This window comes from Vigna unguiculata, chromosome 9 (genome assembly GCF_037176805.1).
Source record: "Vigna unguiculata cultivar grain cowpea cultivar isolate G323 ecotype 2 chromosome 9, ASM3717680v1, whole genome shotgun sequence".
NCBI classification, from domain to species: Eukaryota; Viridiplantae; Streptophyta; class Magnoliopsida; order Fabales; family Fabaceae; genus Vigna; species Vigna unguiculata.
Genome location: NC_140800.1, coordinates 28,347,686 through 28,363,363, shown reverse-complemented (window position 1 = coordinate 28,363,363; position 15,678 = coordinate 28,347,686). Strand labels below are relative to the sequence as shown.

At 32.3% G+C, this 15,678-nt stretch overlaps 1 protein-coding gene across 3 annotated transcripts; it reads right to left on the bottom strand.

Moving 5' to 3' along the window:
• Positions 1–414: 414 nt before the first annotated feature.
• Positions 415–6,240, bottom strand: LOC114164535 (putative methyltransferase PMT26). Of its 3 annotated transcripts, none has more exons than XM_028049245.2 (9): positions 5,953–6,240; positions 4,246–5,336; positions 4,011–4,160; positions 2,598–2,868; positions 2,025–2,135; positions 1,773–1,947; positions 1,372–1,644; positions 1,080–1,274; positions 415–992 (listed from the first exon to the last, which is right to left on the bottom strand). In XM_028049245.2, exons 2-9 carry the CDS (start codon positions 5,302–5,304, stop codon positions 764–766), a joined length of 2,463 nt encoding a protein of 820 aa, XP_027905046.1. In that variant the 5' UTR covers positions 5,305–5,336; positions 5,953–6,240; the 3' UTR covers positions 415–763. The 3 variants fall into 3 exon arrangements, with proteins under 3 accessions (XP_027905046.1, XP_027905047.1, XP_085522599.1); XM_028049246.2 differs by lacking the exon at positions 5,953–6,240 and adding an exon at positions 5,714–5,788; XM_085666473.1 differs by lacking the exon at positions 5,953–6,240 and adding an exon at positions 5,542–5,684.
• Positions 6,241–15,678: the final 9,438 nt, after the last annotated feature.

Genomic DNA, 15,678 nt, shown 5'->3' with positions numbered 1-15,678 from the left:
AATCTTATATGACACATAAGTCTAAAAATAATAAGTTTATTAAACAAGATCATAAAACATTGATGAATTTATGCAATGTAATCTAGTTTTATATTATTTTTATTTCAACTTTTTGTTGGAATAATTAACTTTTTAAGATATGATGTCATTACGTGGAAAGAAATGATACATTTCACTTTCAAAGAAGGGTCCATTTGGCTAAGGGGCCTGCTATATATCTAGTAGCCATCTTGAATATCAAATGCGGGCCGTTTCCATCATCTATATACAGCTAGAAGATGTCACCAATGATAGCCTCATTGTAAATTATATATGTAGTAATTGAGAATGTCAATTACTGATATGTCAAAATCTCTCCCATAAAAGAACTATTTTCGTAATTATTAATGAATAATACTAATGCATTATCAAACATTGTTGGAAAGGAATATAGCTTTTCATTTTTTCATTCCCAAATATAACATTACATTTCGGGTGAAGTGAATAATCCAAATACTCAACTATTACACGCTTATAATTATAAGCCATTAGCCTCTACATTTGCAAGAATGTGATAAAATTTGCTTCACGCTATGGCACCGTGTTACAACAAAGGACACCTATCTATGAATATAAAATAGAAATAGGTGGATATCAAAATTAATACAAGGAAAAATACATAAGACTCCTAACTAACATGATACATGACTCGTAGTGGAAGTAGAGTTTACGTAAGAATTTTGTGAGGCCAAAAAACCCAAGAATTTTGTAATCTGGTCCATGCTTAAATGATAGCATACTCGAGTTTCTCCTGTTCCTTTGGTCGCCACATGGACTTCTGCACGCATAACAAGCCCTCCTTATCCTTCGAGTAAGTCATGCGAACCTTCCACTGCAGAGACCTTACCAAGCTCTCCAGCTCTTCAATGATCTCAACACTGTCACGAACAATAAGTTTTCCTTCCGGCCTAAGAATCCGATCAGCCTCAGCCACTACAGCAGCCAAATTGCACCTGTGTCATCAACAACCGTTAGCAATTACAGAAGAGCCTTGTAAAAAGAACAAGAAAATTTTGAAACGTCGTAGTAGTTATTTGCACCTTTTCTTAAGACTTGAAAACAGATGATCGGCATGGAGGAGATCATAGGTTCTAGGATAGGTGCTAAATGATTCACACCAATCATGATATATTCCGAAAAGACCTCGTTCATAAATAATGGGAAGGGTGTCTGGAGAGTCTATTGAAACCACATTCATCACCCAAACATTCAAATCTCTCAAAGCTGCAGCAAATCTGGAAACCACAAACGGGGAAAGATGTAAACCAAATAACAAATTAGCAGGTGAATATAACCAATGACTAACATTCGACATAGGTGAATTTTTCTCACCCTCCATAGACAGATCTCATATCCATGACATTGCGAATATTGGACCATTGAATTCCCAAGCCATTTAGATAAGACTTAGACACTACGCGTTTCCAGTGTTCATAATCAGCAGTGAAATCTTCAGGGGCTGGCTTTCCATAAACTCCAACTTGGGAACTCAACAACCAATAAGGAACTTTGGTCAGTCTGGCTGGCCACTTCGCTGGCAATTTTGACCCTCGTTCCGTTGAACTAACTGGCGCTTTGTGTATGCAAGCTTTCAATTTAACGTTCCTGTCACACCCAAAAGATTAGACTGCATATGTTTATGTTATAATACTACAATATTATCGAAACTTAGCAGGCAAAAAAAAATAATACTGTTACGGCTGGAAAAGAAGAGTCCATAAATGAAGAAATACCATGCTGCATTAGCATCATCAGAGTCTGAACACAGCGGAGGCTCATTCTTCGAACGTTGCTCGTAACACTCATTAGAACTTGGCTTCTTGTATACAGCTACACCTACTCCATTTACTTGATCCTTGCTGATTGATACAAGTTCCCAGCATATTGCTTTTGTTAGTGCCTTCATGGCTGCAAATAAGTTAAAAACATGTCAGGATTAAAATACCTGAAAGTACATAAGAATGTCAGACGTAAGTCTAACTTACCATTCCATATTTCAACATCTTCAGGGAGCTTCTGATAGATAGGAGTAGCGGACCATACAAAAAAGCCACCAGGTCGCAATACTCTATTCAGCTCCAAAAGAAGTTTACCACCTGCAGTTCGACAATAATAATTATTGGAAAGTGTGTGTATATATAATGTATATACACTACTCAAATATTGTAATTTACAGTAATAAGGATCTCGGTGATTCTTGTAATTGTTAGTTTCCTTGTGTGTTGAAAAACAAATGCACTTCATCAAAAGTCTCTATTTTCTCTGGATAACAATAATAAAAAAATACTCCTCCACCACCAATAAAAAACTCTAAAAATAAAAGCCGGTTGCACTCATGTATTTTACATCAATACATATATGTTTTCTGGTAATCTAAAAATGCCTAAAATGAATATGATTTCAAAAAATACTTTATAAACTCTAAAAATAAAAGCCGGTTGCACTCATGTATTTTACATCAATACATATATGTTTTCTGGTAATCTAAAAATGCCTAAAATGAATATGATTTCAAAAAATACTATATCATGAATTCATCAAATGACCATATGGAATACCTTCTATATGCCACGGAACTCTACATCGTGCACAATGGACTACATCAAATACTTTCCCAGGGAAGGGGAGCCTCTTTGTGCCCATCACAGCAGATATAGCAGGAATCCCCCGTTCAAGTGCGAATTGTACCTGAGCTTCATGTTCATCTTTGGGAGCTAATGACATTGCCAGTACATCTCTGTCAAAGAGAAAACCTCCGAAGCTGGCTACACCACATCCAACATCTAGTATAACTCGCGTGCGTTTTCCCCAAGCAATGTCAGGTACAGTCTATATAACAAAAGCCCTATTAGATGAAATGCTCAATAAAATCATGTAAACAAACTATTAAAACCAAGACAAATTTTAGGATGAAAGCATGAGGACTTCTCATAATATATATATATATATATATATATATATATATATATATACATATATATATATATATATATATATATATATACTATATAGCATAACTTCTACTATTGATGAAGAATATCGCTTGAAGCATCAAATGTATAGCTATATCTGTGTCATGTTTGTGGTTGTCTCCTAATGCACCACATGAGAATAATTTCAAGGATGATTGGAGTGGTCCTGGTTAGACATCAAAGTGGTGGTCAAGTTTATCATCCTGTGTAACTTGATTTTCTCTGTCGGTCGTTGGCACATAAGGTCATTGCAGAACTTTTAATTCCATCAAAACTAAAATGCCATTATCATACACTCAGACCACCATTTTTTTTGTATCTTGCTTACTATTTGTTTCTTTCGTTGGTGTGCATCCTACGCACAATTCCAACCAATTTGATTACAAACTAACCCCTTGCTAGAGGATGAAAAAAAATCATAATTATAACATCGTCAAGGTACATGAATCATGTCAGAGTGTAAGATTTGCACCGGTTGCCTATGAGATGTCTGCCATAAGTATGATTTACATGATTTTAAGAGTTGTTATGACATTATTATAGGCATATAGTTGTGAAATGTTTTTCTCATTTCAGGCTCAGGAAAAATTAAGGATCGAGTTGTCTGTATATGGTTCAAAATGTCTGAATGCATCATAAATACTTAAGCATATAAGCTCAGAGATTTGTGGGACGTCCAGCAACAGTATCCTGGTTCTCCCTTATCTTTTTTTTTTTGTTTAATTTCTTCTAAAATTGTATTATAATTAAGGCAATTGAAGAGACAAAGAAATAAGAAGTTAGAAAACGTAAAATAAAATCTTGGATGAAAATTTGCTCAAAGATAAAATATGAGATTGGTTGGTATACCGCAATTCTGAAATAACACAATTTCAATTTATCGAATATGCAGCTAAAGTCAGACATACATATCTACATATTTCAGGGCACAATATTAAAAAGCAACAAATTAAAGTCAAATTTCACACTCATGTATATATGTATGTATGTTCATATTACCTCTTGTATGAAGTCAATATAATGAAGTGCCCCGTGTTTAAATTGGGTTCCACCACCAGGAAAAGTAAGGTACTCTCCGGTAACTTTCACCCAATTCTGGTGGCCCTTAACTTCAGCAAGCTTGGTGTGTGGAACATTGTGATACCATATCTGCAGGATAAAATCTTAGTATTTTATGGACGGGTAAATGGTCAGAGAGAGACTGGTAATGAACAAGATTTAAGTTGATTTCTACCTTCTCTCTGCTTCTAGGCCACTCAATCGGGCGTTTATATCCTTCAGGAACAGCAACAACGCAGGTAGGAGGCTCTTCAGGACAGTGCCTTTCTCGATGTTCATAGTGCTTAGTACTTCGGAGACTCCTAATAGCTTTCCAGTTGTCAAGGCATGGGATAAAATCAGGACCGGCAGAGACATTGCAAAGCTTCCAATTGTATCCAGTTGGCTTGGAGGATTCTTGAGACTCCTTTTCATTCTTAGACTCTGCTGCCTGAGTTTTCCAAGACCCAGTTTCTGTCGTACTTTCATCCTGAAGCTCTGACTGAGCCCCAGAAGGGAATACCTCATTTGAACTCTGCTGTTTTGTATTATCATTTGTATTCTTCACACTAGAGTTTTCATCAGATTCTTTGTTATCACTTTCTTCCACCTTCTCCTCTATCCTACTATCTGTTGTCTCGTCAGAGTTATCAGATTGCTTCTCATTCTCATCTGTATCAGACTTCTTGTTATCATCTGATTCAAATTTATTTTCACTCTCATTAGAATCAGAATCCTTAGTGGAAGTCTCGTCACTGTCTTTGTTATTTTCGGCAGAGTCTGAGTTTGATTCATTTTCTGTATTGGAACCTTCATCATCGGTTTTCTTATCCTCGTTTTCCGTTGTTGTGTCTTCCGAAGACTTATCTTCCGTCTTTGTGTCTTCAGAAGACCTTTCTACAGGATTTTCCTCCACCTTCTCATCTTGTTTTTCTGACAAGTTAGAATTGTCTTCAGAGGATACATTGATATCTCCTTTGGTAGCATCCTCGGGCAAATCACCCTGATTATCTTCAAACTGCCTAGTATTGCTATTGCCGACCTCGTTGGCAGACTCTTCTTTAATATCCGTTTGTTCTTTCACTTCATTCTTGGTCTCGTGAGCCTCGTCTCCGTTATGCACGGGGACAACAGAAGATGATGTCATCATCCAAACCCCAACCAAGCACAGCGCCACAAACACGACAACAGTCACCGTGGAACACCAACTCGATGATCTTCTACCATCTACTCTAGTATATTTCCCCAAAGCCATCTTGTCCGACGGAGTTCACAGATGAGTTACACCTGATCAAGAACAAAACAAGATTTAAACACCACTCACAAAGAGCTACACCAAAGCGCCTGTGCAAGACTAGTAAAGAAACAGAGAAAGCAATAAATAAATAAAAAATACACGCATTTTAATATCTTGAAAATACAAAATTCCTTTCATTTTAAAATAAAAACAAACCCAATCAACAAAACATACCAAAGGAGAAGAAAACTATACCAAACTGAGACAAGATTATAAAACCGAAGCAAGAAACATGCCGATCGTAACGTTTTCACACTTGAAAATTGAGAGAACACCTCGAATCTTTTGCATGTGATGATACGAACCAGTAAGATCCATCACCGACACAACACACTAAACAAAACAAGATGCCTACTATCTCACTCACATTCAACACATTGAAGCAAGAGTATTCAGCCACGAGCAGATGTAAGGAGCATTGAATGCATTAAGCTACCTTTGGGTCAGTTAAACAAAACAAGCATTAAATGGCTATCGAGTTCCATATATAAACGCTTTACATTTTTAACTGAAGACATGCTATAGGAGCATAGGCAAGAAAAATCGATTCAAATAAACAGCAATCACACGGATCTAACAAAAGCAAAACTGTGGCACGAAACTTACGCCGAACAAGATTCCGCGCGAGTGAATCAGCACCGAGCGAGCACTGAAAGAAGGTAAGGTCGGTTTGATTCGGAGGACAAAACGCGTTCCGCGTGAACCGGAACACACAGAAGGCGAAAAGGTTAACGCGATCTGAGTGAAAAGAAAAGCAGATCTGAGGTTCTATCTGTTCATCGTTTGCAGAGAGAGACGGAAGAGAAGACAAGTGAAGTGTTAAATGAAAGCTTACGGCGAATGAGTGAATTAAATAGCAGAGTGAAGAGAGAGTTTAGTAGCTGGTCGCTGCTGCCAAATGATGATGCCTAATTTAATTAATTTATTTCCTTTAGAATTTGCCGACGAAATTAATTATTAAATAAATAAAACATATGTGGGAAGGAGAACGAGATTTTAGGATTTATAAAATACTAATTAAAGAAATGAAAAAATAAAATAAAAACTTTGAGATTAAGAGTGTGGAATAAGAGCACGCGCCAAGTGTGGAAGCCTAGCAGTGCCGTGTAGAAATGCGGCAAGATAAACGAGATCTGAGTGGCTGGCTAAAATTTAGGAACAATGCTACAGCAATTTTCTGACTTTTACCTCTTATGCGAACATCATTTAAAAATTACTTCTTCAGACAGACATAATCATTGAGTAAATGTGATTATCACCAATTTAACTTTTTTTTCTTTAGTATCCCACCTAATATATATTTATCATTTTTATTATTTTCTGATGAAAAAACAAAGGGAGGATTACTATCGACATGTTAATCAAAATCCATAAAAGGACATCATTTAATGACCATTTACTGCATTTTATTGAATGATTTTCTTATGAAAGCTTTAGTCTAACCAACCAAATATAAAATTGTGGTCCCATGTGGTTTCATTAGTGAAGTTAATTTTGTTTTTCACATCTCCAATTATACCCTTAATTGTTTTTAATTTTGAACCTTGTACATGTAAGACATAATAATGGGTCATAACATTTTATTTTTTGATATTTGTTCACCAATTTTCTGAATAGATTCATCCATTTTTGTTATTACATTCCCAGCTACTTCCAAATCCACTTTGTCCTCGAGCTACAAATAAAACCAATCTTTCCAACTCAATAGAACTAATAAGTGGTCCTTCAAGGTGGATGATAAGGAATTGTTGAATAATATTTGAATTTTGATCCAATTAGTAACCGTGTTTTTGACATACGGAAAGGAGATAGAAAAATTTCAAGTCAAACTAATTTTGAATAAAAATAGAAGGAGTTGGAGGATAATTTTAGAGAAAGATTAGTTATCAAACATTTTTGGGTTAATACAATGCTCATGCTTTAATTAGTGTGTGATTAAAATTTGTACTTTATAATATTAATGTCTTAATTATTGACCCCTACTTATGTAGTTGGTGAGATAGGAAATATGTCCACTTCTTTTATTGACTCTGGCCATGTTAGTTTTAAGTAATAATAAATGTCTAGTAAATCATAAATACTAAGCCCGTAATTTCTCCAACATAAAAAATATTACATTATTAAATGTCATAAAAAAAATAAAATCAAAAGTAATAATATTAATAATAATTAAAATCAATATAAATCAGATATGAAATAATTAGGGATTTCAAATTCCCAATTTGAACCTAATAATTAATTACAAATAGCAGTTATATAACTATTTATAATAAATAGGACATACAAAATGTTTTAAATGTTATGGATATCCGTATCTCTTAGTTACAACCGATATAATTAGGAAAACTAATATATAATTACTTTTACATAAGGTAGAATAACAAAAGTTGTTAATAAATTAAAATTGAAATTGTTTTGAATTTTCTTTTCTAGATTAGTTCGATTTACCGTTTTATATTTTGGAATTCACTAAGAACTAAAATCAATTATATATCATATTACGTGTATTTGAAAAAAAAAAACTTAATATATATAACTTGATTATCCCTATAAATTTATAGATGAGAAGTATCTTAGAATACTTAATCTAGAACACTTAACATATGCATAAAACAAAAAAGAAAAATTATTATGATGATGTTATTATTAGTCGAAAAATGTTAAAGTGAAATAAAAATTATCAAAATATAACAAACTAAAATAACACTACCTCGTTTTTTTATATGGTTGTAATAGACAACTATCATATTATTATTTGATTTCACTATCTTTACTGGAAAAGATTATGAAATCTAATATTATCTGAAGTATTAAATAGAACAAATATTCAGTTAATAAACCAGAGACAATGAAAATTATATCATGATATACAGTTAGAATGTCGTTTAAAAAGGGTAAGATCATGCAAAATCTGCGCTTTAAATGAACTGATTTTTAACATGTTCACTCCCACCGACAAAGAGTATGAGACAGACAGACCAATATTTGACAAAAAAAAAAACTGAAAAACATCATTTTAAAAATGTAATATTTCTCCTATTTTGAATTTTTTATATAATTTATCAATTGAAAAAATTATTTGTCTCAAGCAATAAAATAATATAAATAATTTTTATTTAACTCGACAGCAATATAAAAAAAAAATCTGCAATTTAAACATTTTAAAATTTTCAATCATATGGGTTGTGGATTTTTCAAATGTCCGTACTCCTTTCAGTTCAAAATATCACCATCCGTCCACAAGCGCGGATTGATAGAGTCAGATCTGAAACGTGACCGCCATACTTTTTTTTAAACGGTTTTGTTAACTTTTAGAAAAAATGAAAATATAATTAATGTGAATGGATACATAACCAAAAAAAGGTGGTGCAATTACAATTATATGATGTTAGGGTGAATACAATCACCAACATGGAATTAGACTACAAAAGTACCAAAGTTGAATTTTCTGGCCTGTATAATAATAAAATAATGATAGCACTATACTATATTATTGAGATTTAGATATGTTGACCTACAAAAATTTATTACTGAAAAAAGTAAGAAATTTGAAAACTTATAAATTGAAAAAAATTAAATTTAAATTTCTCAAAATTTCACAATAAAATAATAGCGTCCAAAATAATGTATATAATTAACTATAGTATTATTTTAGAATTTAGTGGAATGCTATCAAATTATATTAGTCTGAGCGCATTTACCCGAATCCATCACAAATGCACCAACTCTAGTGCGAAACTACATACCAGAGTTTGCTGCACTTCCACTTATTCGTTTATTTAAGTAATTAATCTCAGTTCCTTAATATTCACGTTAAGTTAAGTTTTCTTTTTTCAATCTAATTATCAGTTTTGGATTTAAATCTTAAACATGCAATCGCATTGGATTAGAAATTTAGAAAAATGATTTTAAAAGAGAATTTGTTATCTACCCTAATAACATTTTCTAGAATTTAGTTGTCTTTAACAGATAATTTATGTAGTGTATAAAAATTGTTTCTTTTGTATTTTAATAAATTCTAATTATTAATAAGTGTATATTAAAAAATGTATTGAAGAATACCTTTTTAAGATGCATTATATTTGTACAGTGTGAGTGCCAAAAATGAAAAAATAAAATACGATATCAAATTTTTTATTTTGAAATAAAGAAACTGACTTTTAGTAAAAGTGACTACTCGTGGTCTTTTTATAAAATTTAATTTAACATAAAATTAGCAAATATTTTATATAATAACGTATTTATAAAAGCAATAATAAAAGTAGCTGCATATTCGATATTAAACTTTCTCCCTTCCCAGATGTTATATATAACAAATTGTTCTTTTGTGTGAAATCTATAGGGCAAAAGAAACTAATTATGATAAAAATATTAATAGTGACTGCATTAAATTGCATTAGTTTAGGTCAATAATTTTCATTAGTGGCCTGCAATTAGTTAAATCAACAGGCGAGGTGTTGTTTCTGAAAATTACAAACAGATCCTTCTCTTTCTCATTGACACACCAACTACACCTTTGAGTCTGCAAATTATAGTCATTTACACCAGTGTTGAATGCTAATTTAGGCATTTGAATTTCTTTCTTACATTTTTTGTTCCAAAAATTAATTTACATATTATTCAGTAATTATTTTTTCATTAAAAATATAATAAACTTCATCAAAAATATTTTGAAGAACGTTTCCTATTCAAATTTTGTTAAACCTTCTCTTCAACTATATTGCTAACAAATATAGTTTTACCACATGTCAATTGTTTACGTGAAAGATCTTGATTTGGTTTTTTTATTTATTATTTTGTTTTAATTTAGTCTTAATTTCTTTTTATATAAATATTATAATGATATTTTTAAATTTTAACCATATTAAGTTTATTTAAATTTAAATTTTGTATTGAATTTTATTTAAAATTTGTTTTAATAATTTTTAGACAAATTTATAAATTCAAATGTAAAATTTTAAAACAATTTTATAGTAATTACAAAATTCAAATGTAAAATTTAAAGATTTGTAATTGTTAAAAAATTATAAAAAAAAATCACAAGTTGACACGTGGCAGAACCGTCTAATTTGACACGTAATTAAAAAATTTCAAGAAAATTTTAAAAAAATCAAAAAAACCACGAGCTAACACATGACACAAAGTTAACATCGTTAGTGATGTCCTAACAAAAAGGATCAAATTGGAACAAATTTTAAAAAATAAGACCCAATTGGAACGACTTAAAATTTGAGGACCCAATTGATATTTTTAACAAAACAAGGACCTTCCGAGGAATTAAACCTTTAAATATGACACTAGATTAAACCTTTAAAACAAGGACCTTCCCAGGGATTAAACCTTTAAACCTTTAAACCTTTAAATTCATTTTATAGAAATCCATCATTTCTCCAAACTCTTTTATAAAAATCTCTATTTACATTCTCTCTATATCTTTGACCCCATTCTTCATGTATTTGAAGATCAGAGACAATACAAGGATCCTTATAGAGAGTTCTACTCATCCAACCAATCAAAATGCTAAATAAAGTAAGTTCACTTTTGCTCCTTTTTGAGTTAGTGTATTGTTTTGATGTTGCATGTGGCTCTTTGGTCCATCCACATGTGACTCAAAATAGCTCAACATAATGAATTACAAAAAACTCCAGGAGTTTTGGCGTTGGGCGCCAAGTGTAGAGCATTGGGCTCCACCTTGGTTTTGTTTATGGAATGTCTCAGTAAAATTTTAATCCCCATTTCGTTAATTGTTGGGTTGGGCTGAAATTTTAATAAATTATTTTTGATGATATGAGAATTGCACGGTGATTGTGTATGCTATGTTGAATAGAGTCTAGGTTGTATGCCAAAAATATATTTAAGAAATATGATCCAATGATGTTGTTATGTGAATTGTATGAATGAAAGTTGCCAGTGTTGATGGTGATGATTTTCTACTTCTAGCTTGAAATTTTGATTAGAAAGTATGGTTAACTTGTGAATTGTATGAATGTGGATAACTCTAAGGAGAATTGTCACCTTGTCTAATGTTAGGGTATGTATTAAGCTAGAGTCTCGAGAATAAGTCATCCTAACTCCACTTAACTCATAAACTCATGTAGAGAATGTAATTTATACGGTGAGACTTGAAGGAGGTTCCTACAACGGGATTGGTGAGGGAGCACCAAGTTAGCGATGCTATAATGAGCTAATCCTTCATGATGGATTTGATTTTTTAGGCCAAGTGGAGCCAAGACTGTTGCTATAATCCATTATGAGGTTACATGATAGGTGCATGATTGAAGCATATTCAACTCGATACTTGTTATTCTGGAGATTGAGTTTAAATAATGTCAATACATTAGCAAATTGCATGTTCTTGATTGAATGATTGTATATATTAGAAAGTATGACAAAATTGTCAAAACTTGATTTAATTATGATTTTTATAATAGAAGTGTGATGCTCCATAAAATAGTATAATAGTATTGGTAGTTTTATTCAAAATAAAACACTACAATATTTTAATATTAAAGGGCTTAAGTTATATAAAAGTTTTAATAACTAAAGTTTATTTTTATAAAACCATAATCTCTCTAAAATCGAACTCTTTCTTACTTCTCTCTAGCTTATCTCACTCGTTCTTCCCTTTTTGATGATTAAGATCACTATTGTGATCCTTGTGAGGAGTTATACACAACCACTCGATCAAAGAGTCAAATAGAGTAAGTCACATTTCTAACCTCTTTTTAGGTTTTGAGCCCTAGAGTTGCATATGGTTCTAGAGCAATGCATGAGACTCTTTGTTGCTCTTGGTGACTCTTTATTACTCTCTGATCTTAATGGTAGGCTTGGAAATCTAATCAAGGTTTTTGTTGTTTGTTTAAGGGTCCTGTGTATTTTGGTGTTCTAAGGAATCCTTGTTTGGGGAGAAACGTCCTTGGTTAAGGTGAGGGAAGGAAATTATATCTCTTGCATGTTTAATTTCGTTTTTTAAATGATTAATATTGCATTGATCTGTGATTGTGTGCTGAAATTGGATATATGAGTCTTACACTGATTTTGGATTGAGGTGCATGAAATTTTGTTGAATGTGGTGTGTGTCTTGAATTGGGAATTTTTGGTATGTTTGGTTTGCGTAAATGGGTAATTTAAAGTGAATGATTTAATATGCAGGATTATGTAAGTGTTCCAAATTAATTTGTCAAGTGATGTGAGTTTCCAAGCTGTTATTTGAAAATGAATTGGAAAGCATGAATGTGTGTATTGAAAAGTTTGGAAATGTTATGGATTGTAGGATTTGATTTTCATATAGTATGAGCAAGTGGCAATGTGTGATTTTGGTTGAGCTATTGCTTGAATTTTGAAATGTGGCTTAAAATTTGTGCTTGGATTGCCTAACTAATTTGTGAGGTTGGTATTTGCTCAAATATGCATGGTTTTGTGTTATCTGCAAAAATCTGACTCTGGCAATCAATTACAGTCTATTTGTAATACCAATGGTAGAGTTGTGTTTTTCTGTTTTGAGTCATTTCGGGAAAATTTGGATTCCCTCTTTGTTAATAGTCGAATCAAGCTGACATTTTGACAACTGATAGCATGGCTTTTCACTTTGACCAATGAGATATTTTATTTGAGGTATGTAGTTAGAAAAGGTGTCTCTTATTATGGCTTCATTTTGTTATGTTTCTCTTCTTTTAATGAAAAACATTTCTACTTGATGTCTTAACGGGTCATTGTGTCCTTATTTGGGTCTTGGTTTGGCCTTGTAGTAAAAGTAAGTATTTTGGGGAATGATTAATATGTGATAGGAAGTGTAAAGCATGTCAATGTGATGAAATAAACACACACACACACACACACACAAACACACATACACACACACACGCGCGCACACAAACAAACATAGAAACAAACACAAATACACACACAGACATACACACACATATTAAAACATATGTGTCTAAGATAATCCAACCAAAAGGAGGGGATGAATTGGTTATTCAATCTTTTACTGATTTTAAAGAAATCTTGAAATTTTCTTCAGTCTTTATAACCCCAAAAAACCTAGTTTTCTAATTATGTATTAATGGACTAATTTAAACAATTAGGAAATGCATAAATGATGAAAGAAGCAAAGAACACAACAATTTTTATACTGGTTCGATTCAAGATGAATCTGCGTCCAGTCTTCTCCTAAGCAACCCACTTAGGAGGATTCCACTAAATCAATAGAGTTACAATAATTCAAGACTAAGGAGCTTGACCTACAAATCAAGAACTCCCCCTAGATGCAATGCCTCCACATAATTGCACCTAGACCTTCACTTCACACAGTGAATCAATTGTAAACAGAAATACAATAGAAAAGAACCAAGGAACGAATACACCTAGTGGACGTGCATATTTAACACTTGATCCTAGATCCAAGCTTGACCCTTCAAGATTGAGTCCATTATCAATCCTCTTGAATATACAAATGAATTATCTCCAAGAAAGCAAGAACTCTATGAATCTTGATCCCAAAAAGAAATCTCTCAGTAAGTCTCTTCGTTATTCAATTATTCGTCTTTTCCTTAAAATTGATTTCAAAACTGTTTTTATATCAGAGTTCTGCTGCTGCAATTAGTGGATTAGGAATTTACCTAATAGATTATCGTGGGTGTATTTTCACTGCATCAGTGTAGTGCCCTCATATAATCCATTAGTTAAGTATCTAATCCATTTACGAGTTCTGCATTTAACACATTCAAGAGTTTGACAACTGATCTAATTCAGTTCAAGCTTAGTTTATATGTAATCCTAGATATACAACACCCATGCAAAAGATAAGTTCAGGACTAAGCCTAAGACAGTGATACACAGTGTTTGTATAGTTTTGGACATCATCAAAATCATCTTCGTTGAAATTGAGCAAGCTTCCCCTCTCAAAAACACACATACAAACACATACACAAACACATACATAAACACAGACACACACATAGACACAGACACACACAAACACAGACGCACACACACACACACACACATACATACATACATACATACACACACACACACACACACACACACACACACACACATATATATATATATATATAAACATATAAACATATAAACATATGTGTGTGTGTGTGTTGTGGATAGTGTATGAAGTTTTTTTGAATAGAGTATGGTTTAAATGTTGAAATACAAAGAATACATATGGGTATGAGGACCTTGTGAATGCTAGAGTAGGAAATGGACTTATAATGTTCATTGTTTTCAAATTGATTTGGTGCATGAAAGCTAACCCGAATTAAGTCTTTACCGCATTTGTTAATTTCATCATTTAATTGCTTTCTATAATTTATAATTTATCCTATGAAAACTTTATTCCTTTTATTATTTAAAATGTTTAACCTAAATTAGTAAATAATCATAGTTTTCTAAACAACACAAGTCTTTGTGAGAAAACAATATTTGGACTTATCCAATTTATTACTTGTACGATTTGATACACTTGTCAATATCATAACAAGTTTTTAGCATCATTGTCGAGATTAGTGTTTAGATTAGTAAATTGTATTTTATTTACCAATTTAGGTTTAAATTGTTTATATTTCTTTATATTATTTTTATTTATAATTAAAATAAACTATTTAACTTGTCGCTTCTAGTGTTTCCTAATTTTGCATGATGAAATTTTGTCAACACAAACTAAAGGTTAGTACCAGAAGATGGAGATGAAAATGGTCAAAGAAATGTGTTGTTAAAGAGGCCAAAGTTGACGAGAGTGTTGAAATTGAATATCCTTACTCAGGAAAGACTAAGAGGGTGACTTGTGAAAAATTGGAGCCTTATAGGTGTGATAAAGAGAAGAAGAGCACCAGAATGACTTAACCATGAATATCAGGCATCAAGCTAAAAGACGTTAAACAAGTGTTTTTTGGGAGGCAACCCAATATTTTCTAAACTTTTGATTTTTTTTTAATTTTTGACATCAGTCGTTGGCCTACTGCTTGCCCAACGATAACACCATTGCTTGACAACTGGTTCAGCGATCTAAGTTTGCCTAGGGATTTTTTTTTTTGAAAAATAAATGCAAAAATTTTGTTAAGCAGGCTTAGGTCACCCAACGATTTGTGAAACAGTGGCGTTTCTCATTAGGCAAGCAGCAGCCTAACGATTGATGTGAAAAATTTTTAAAAATTAAAAACTTAGAAAAATAAAATAAAAAACTTAGAAAATATTGGGTTGCCTCCTAACAAGTGCTTGTTTAATGTCTTTTAACTCGATGCCTGCTATTCATGGTTTGTCATCAGTCTTTCTAGTGTGTTTCTTTTCTTCATCACACCTATAAGGCTCCAACTT

Coding starts and splice junctions, on each gene's coding strand:
- LOC114164535 (XM_028049245.2), bottom strand. CDS start 5,304: ATGGCTTTGGGGAAATATACTAGAGTAGATGGTAGAAGATCATCGAGT. Junction 4,161..4,245: donor GGCCTAGAAGCAGAGAGAAG/GTAGAAATCAAC, acceptor TTTATCCTGCAG/ATATGGTATCACAATGTTCC. Junction 2,869..4,010: donor ATATTGACTTCATACAAGAG/GTAATATGAACA, acceptor TTTGTTATATAG/ACTGTACCTGACATTGCTTG.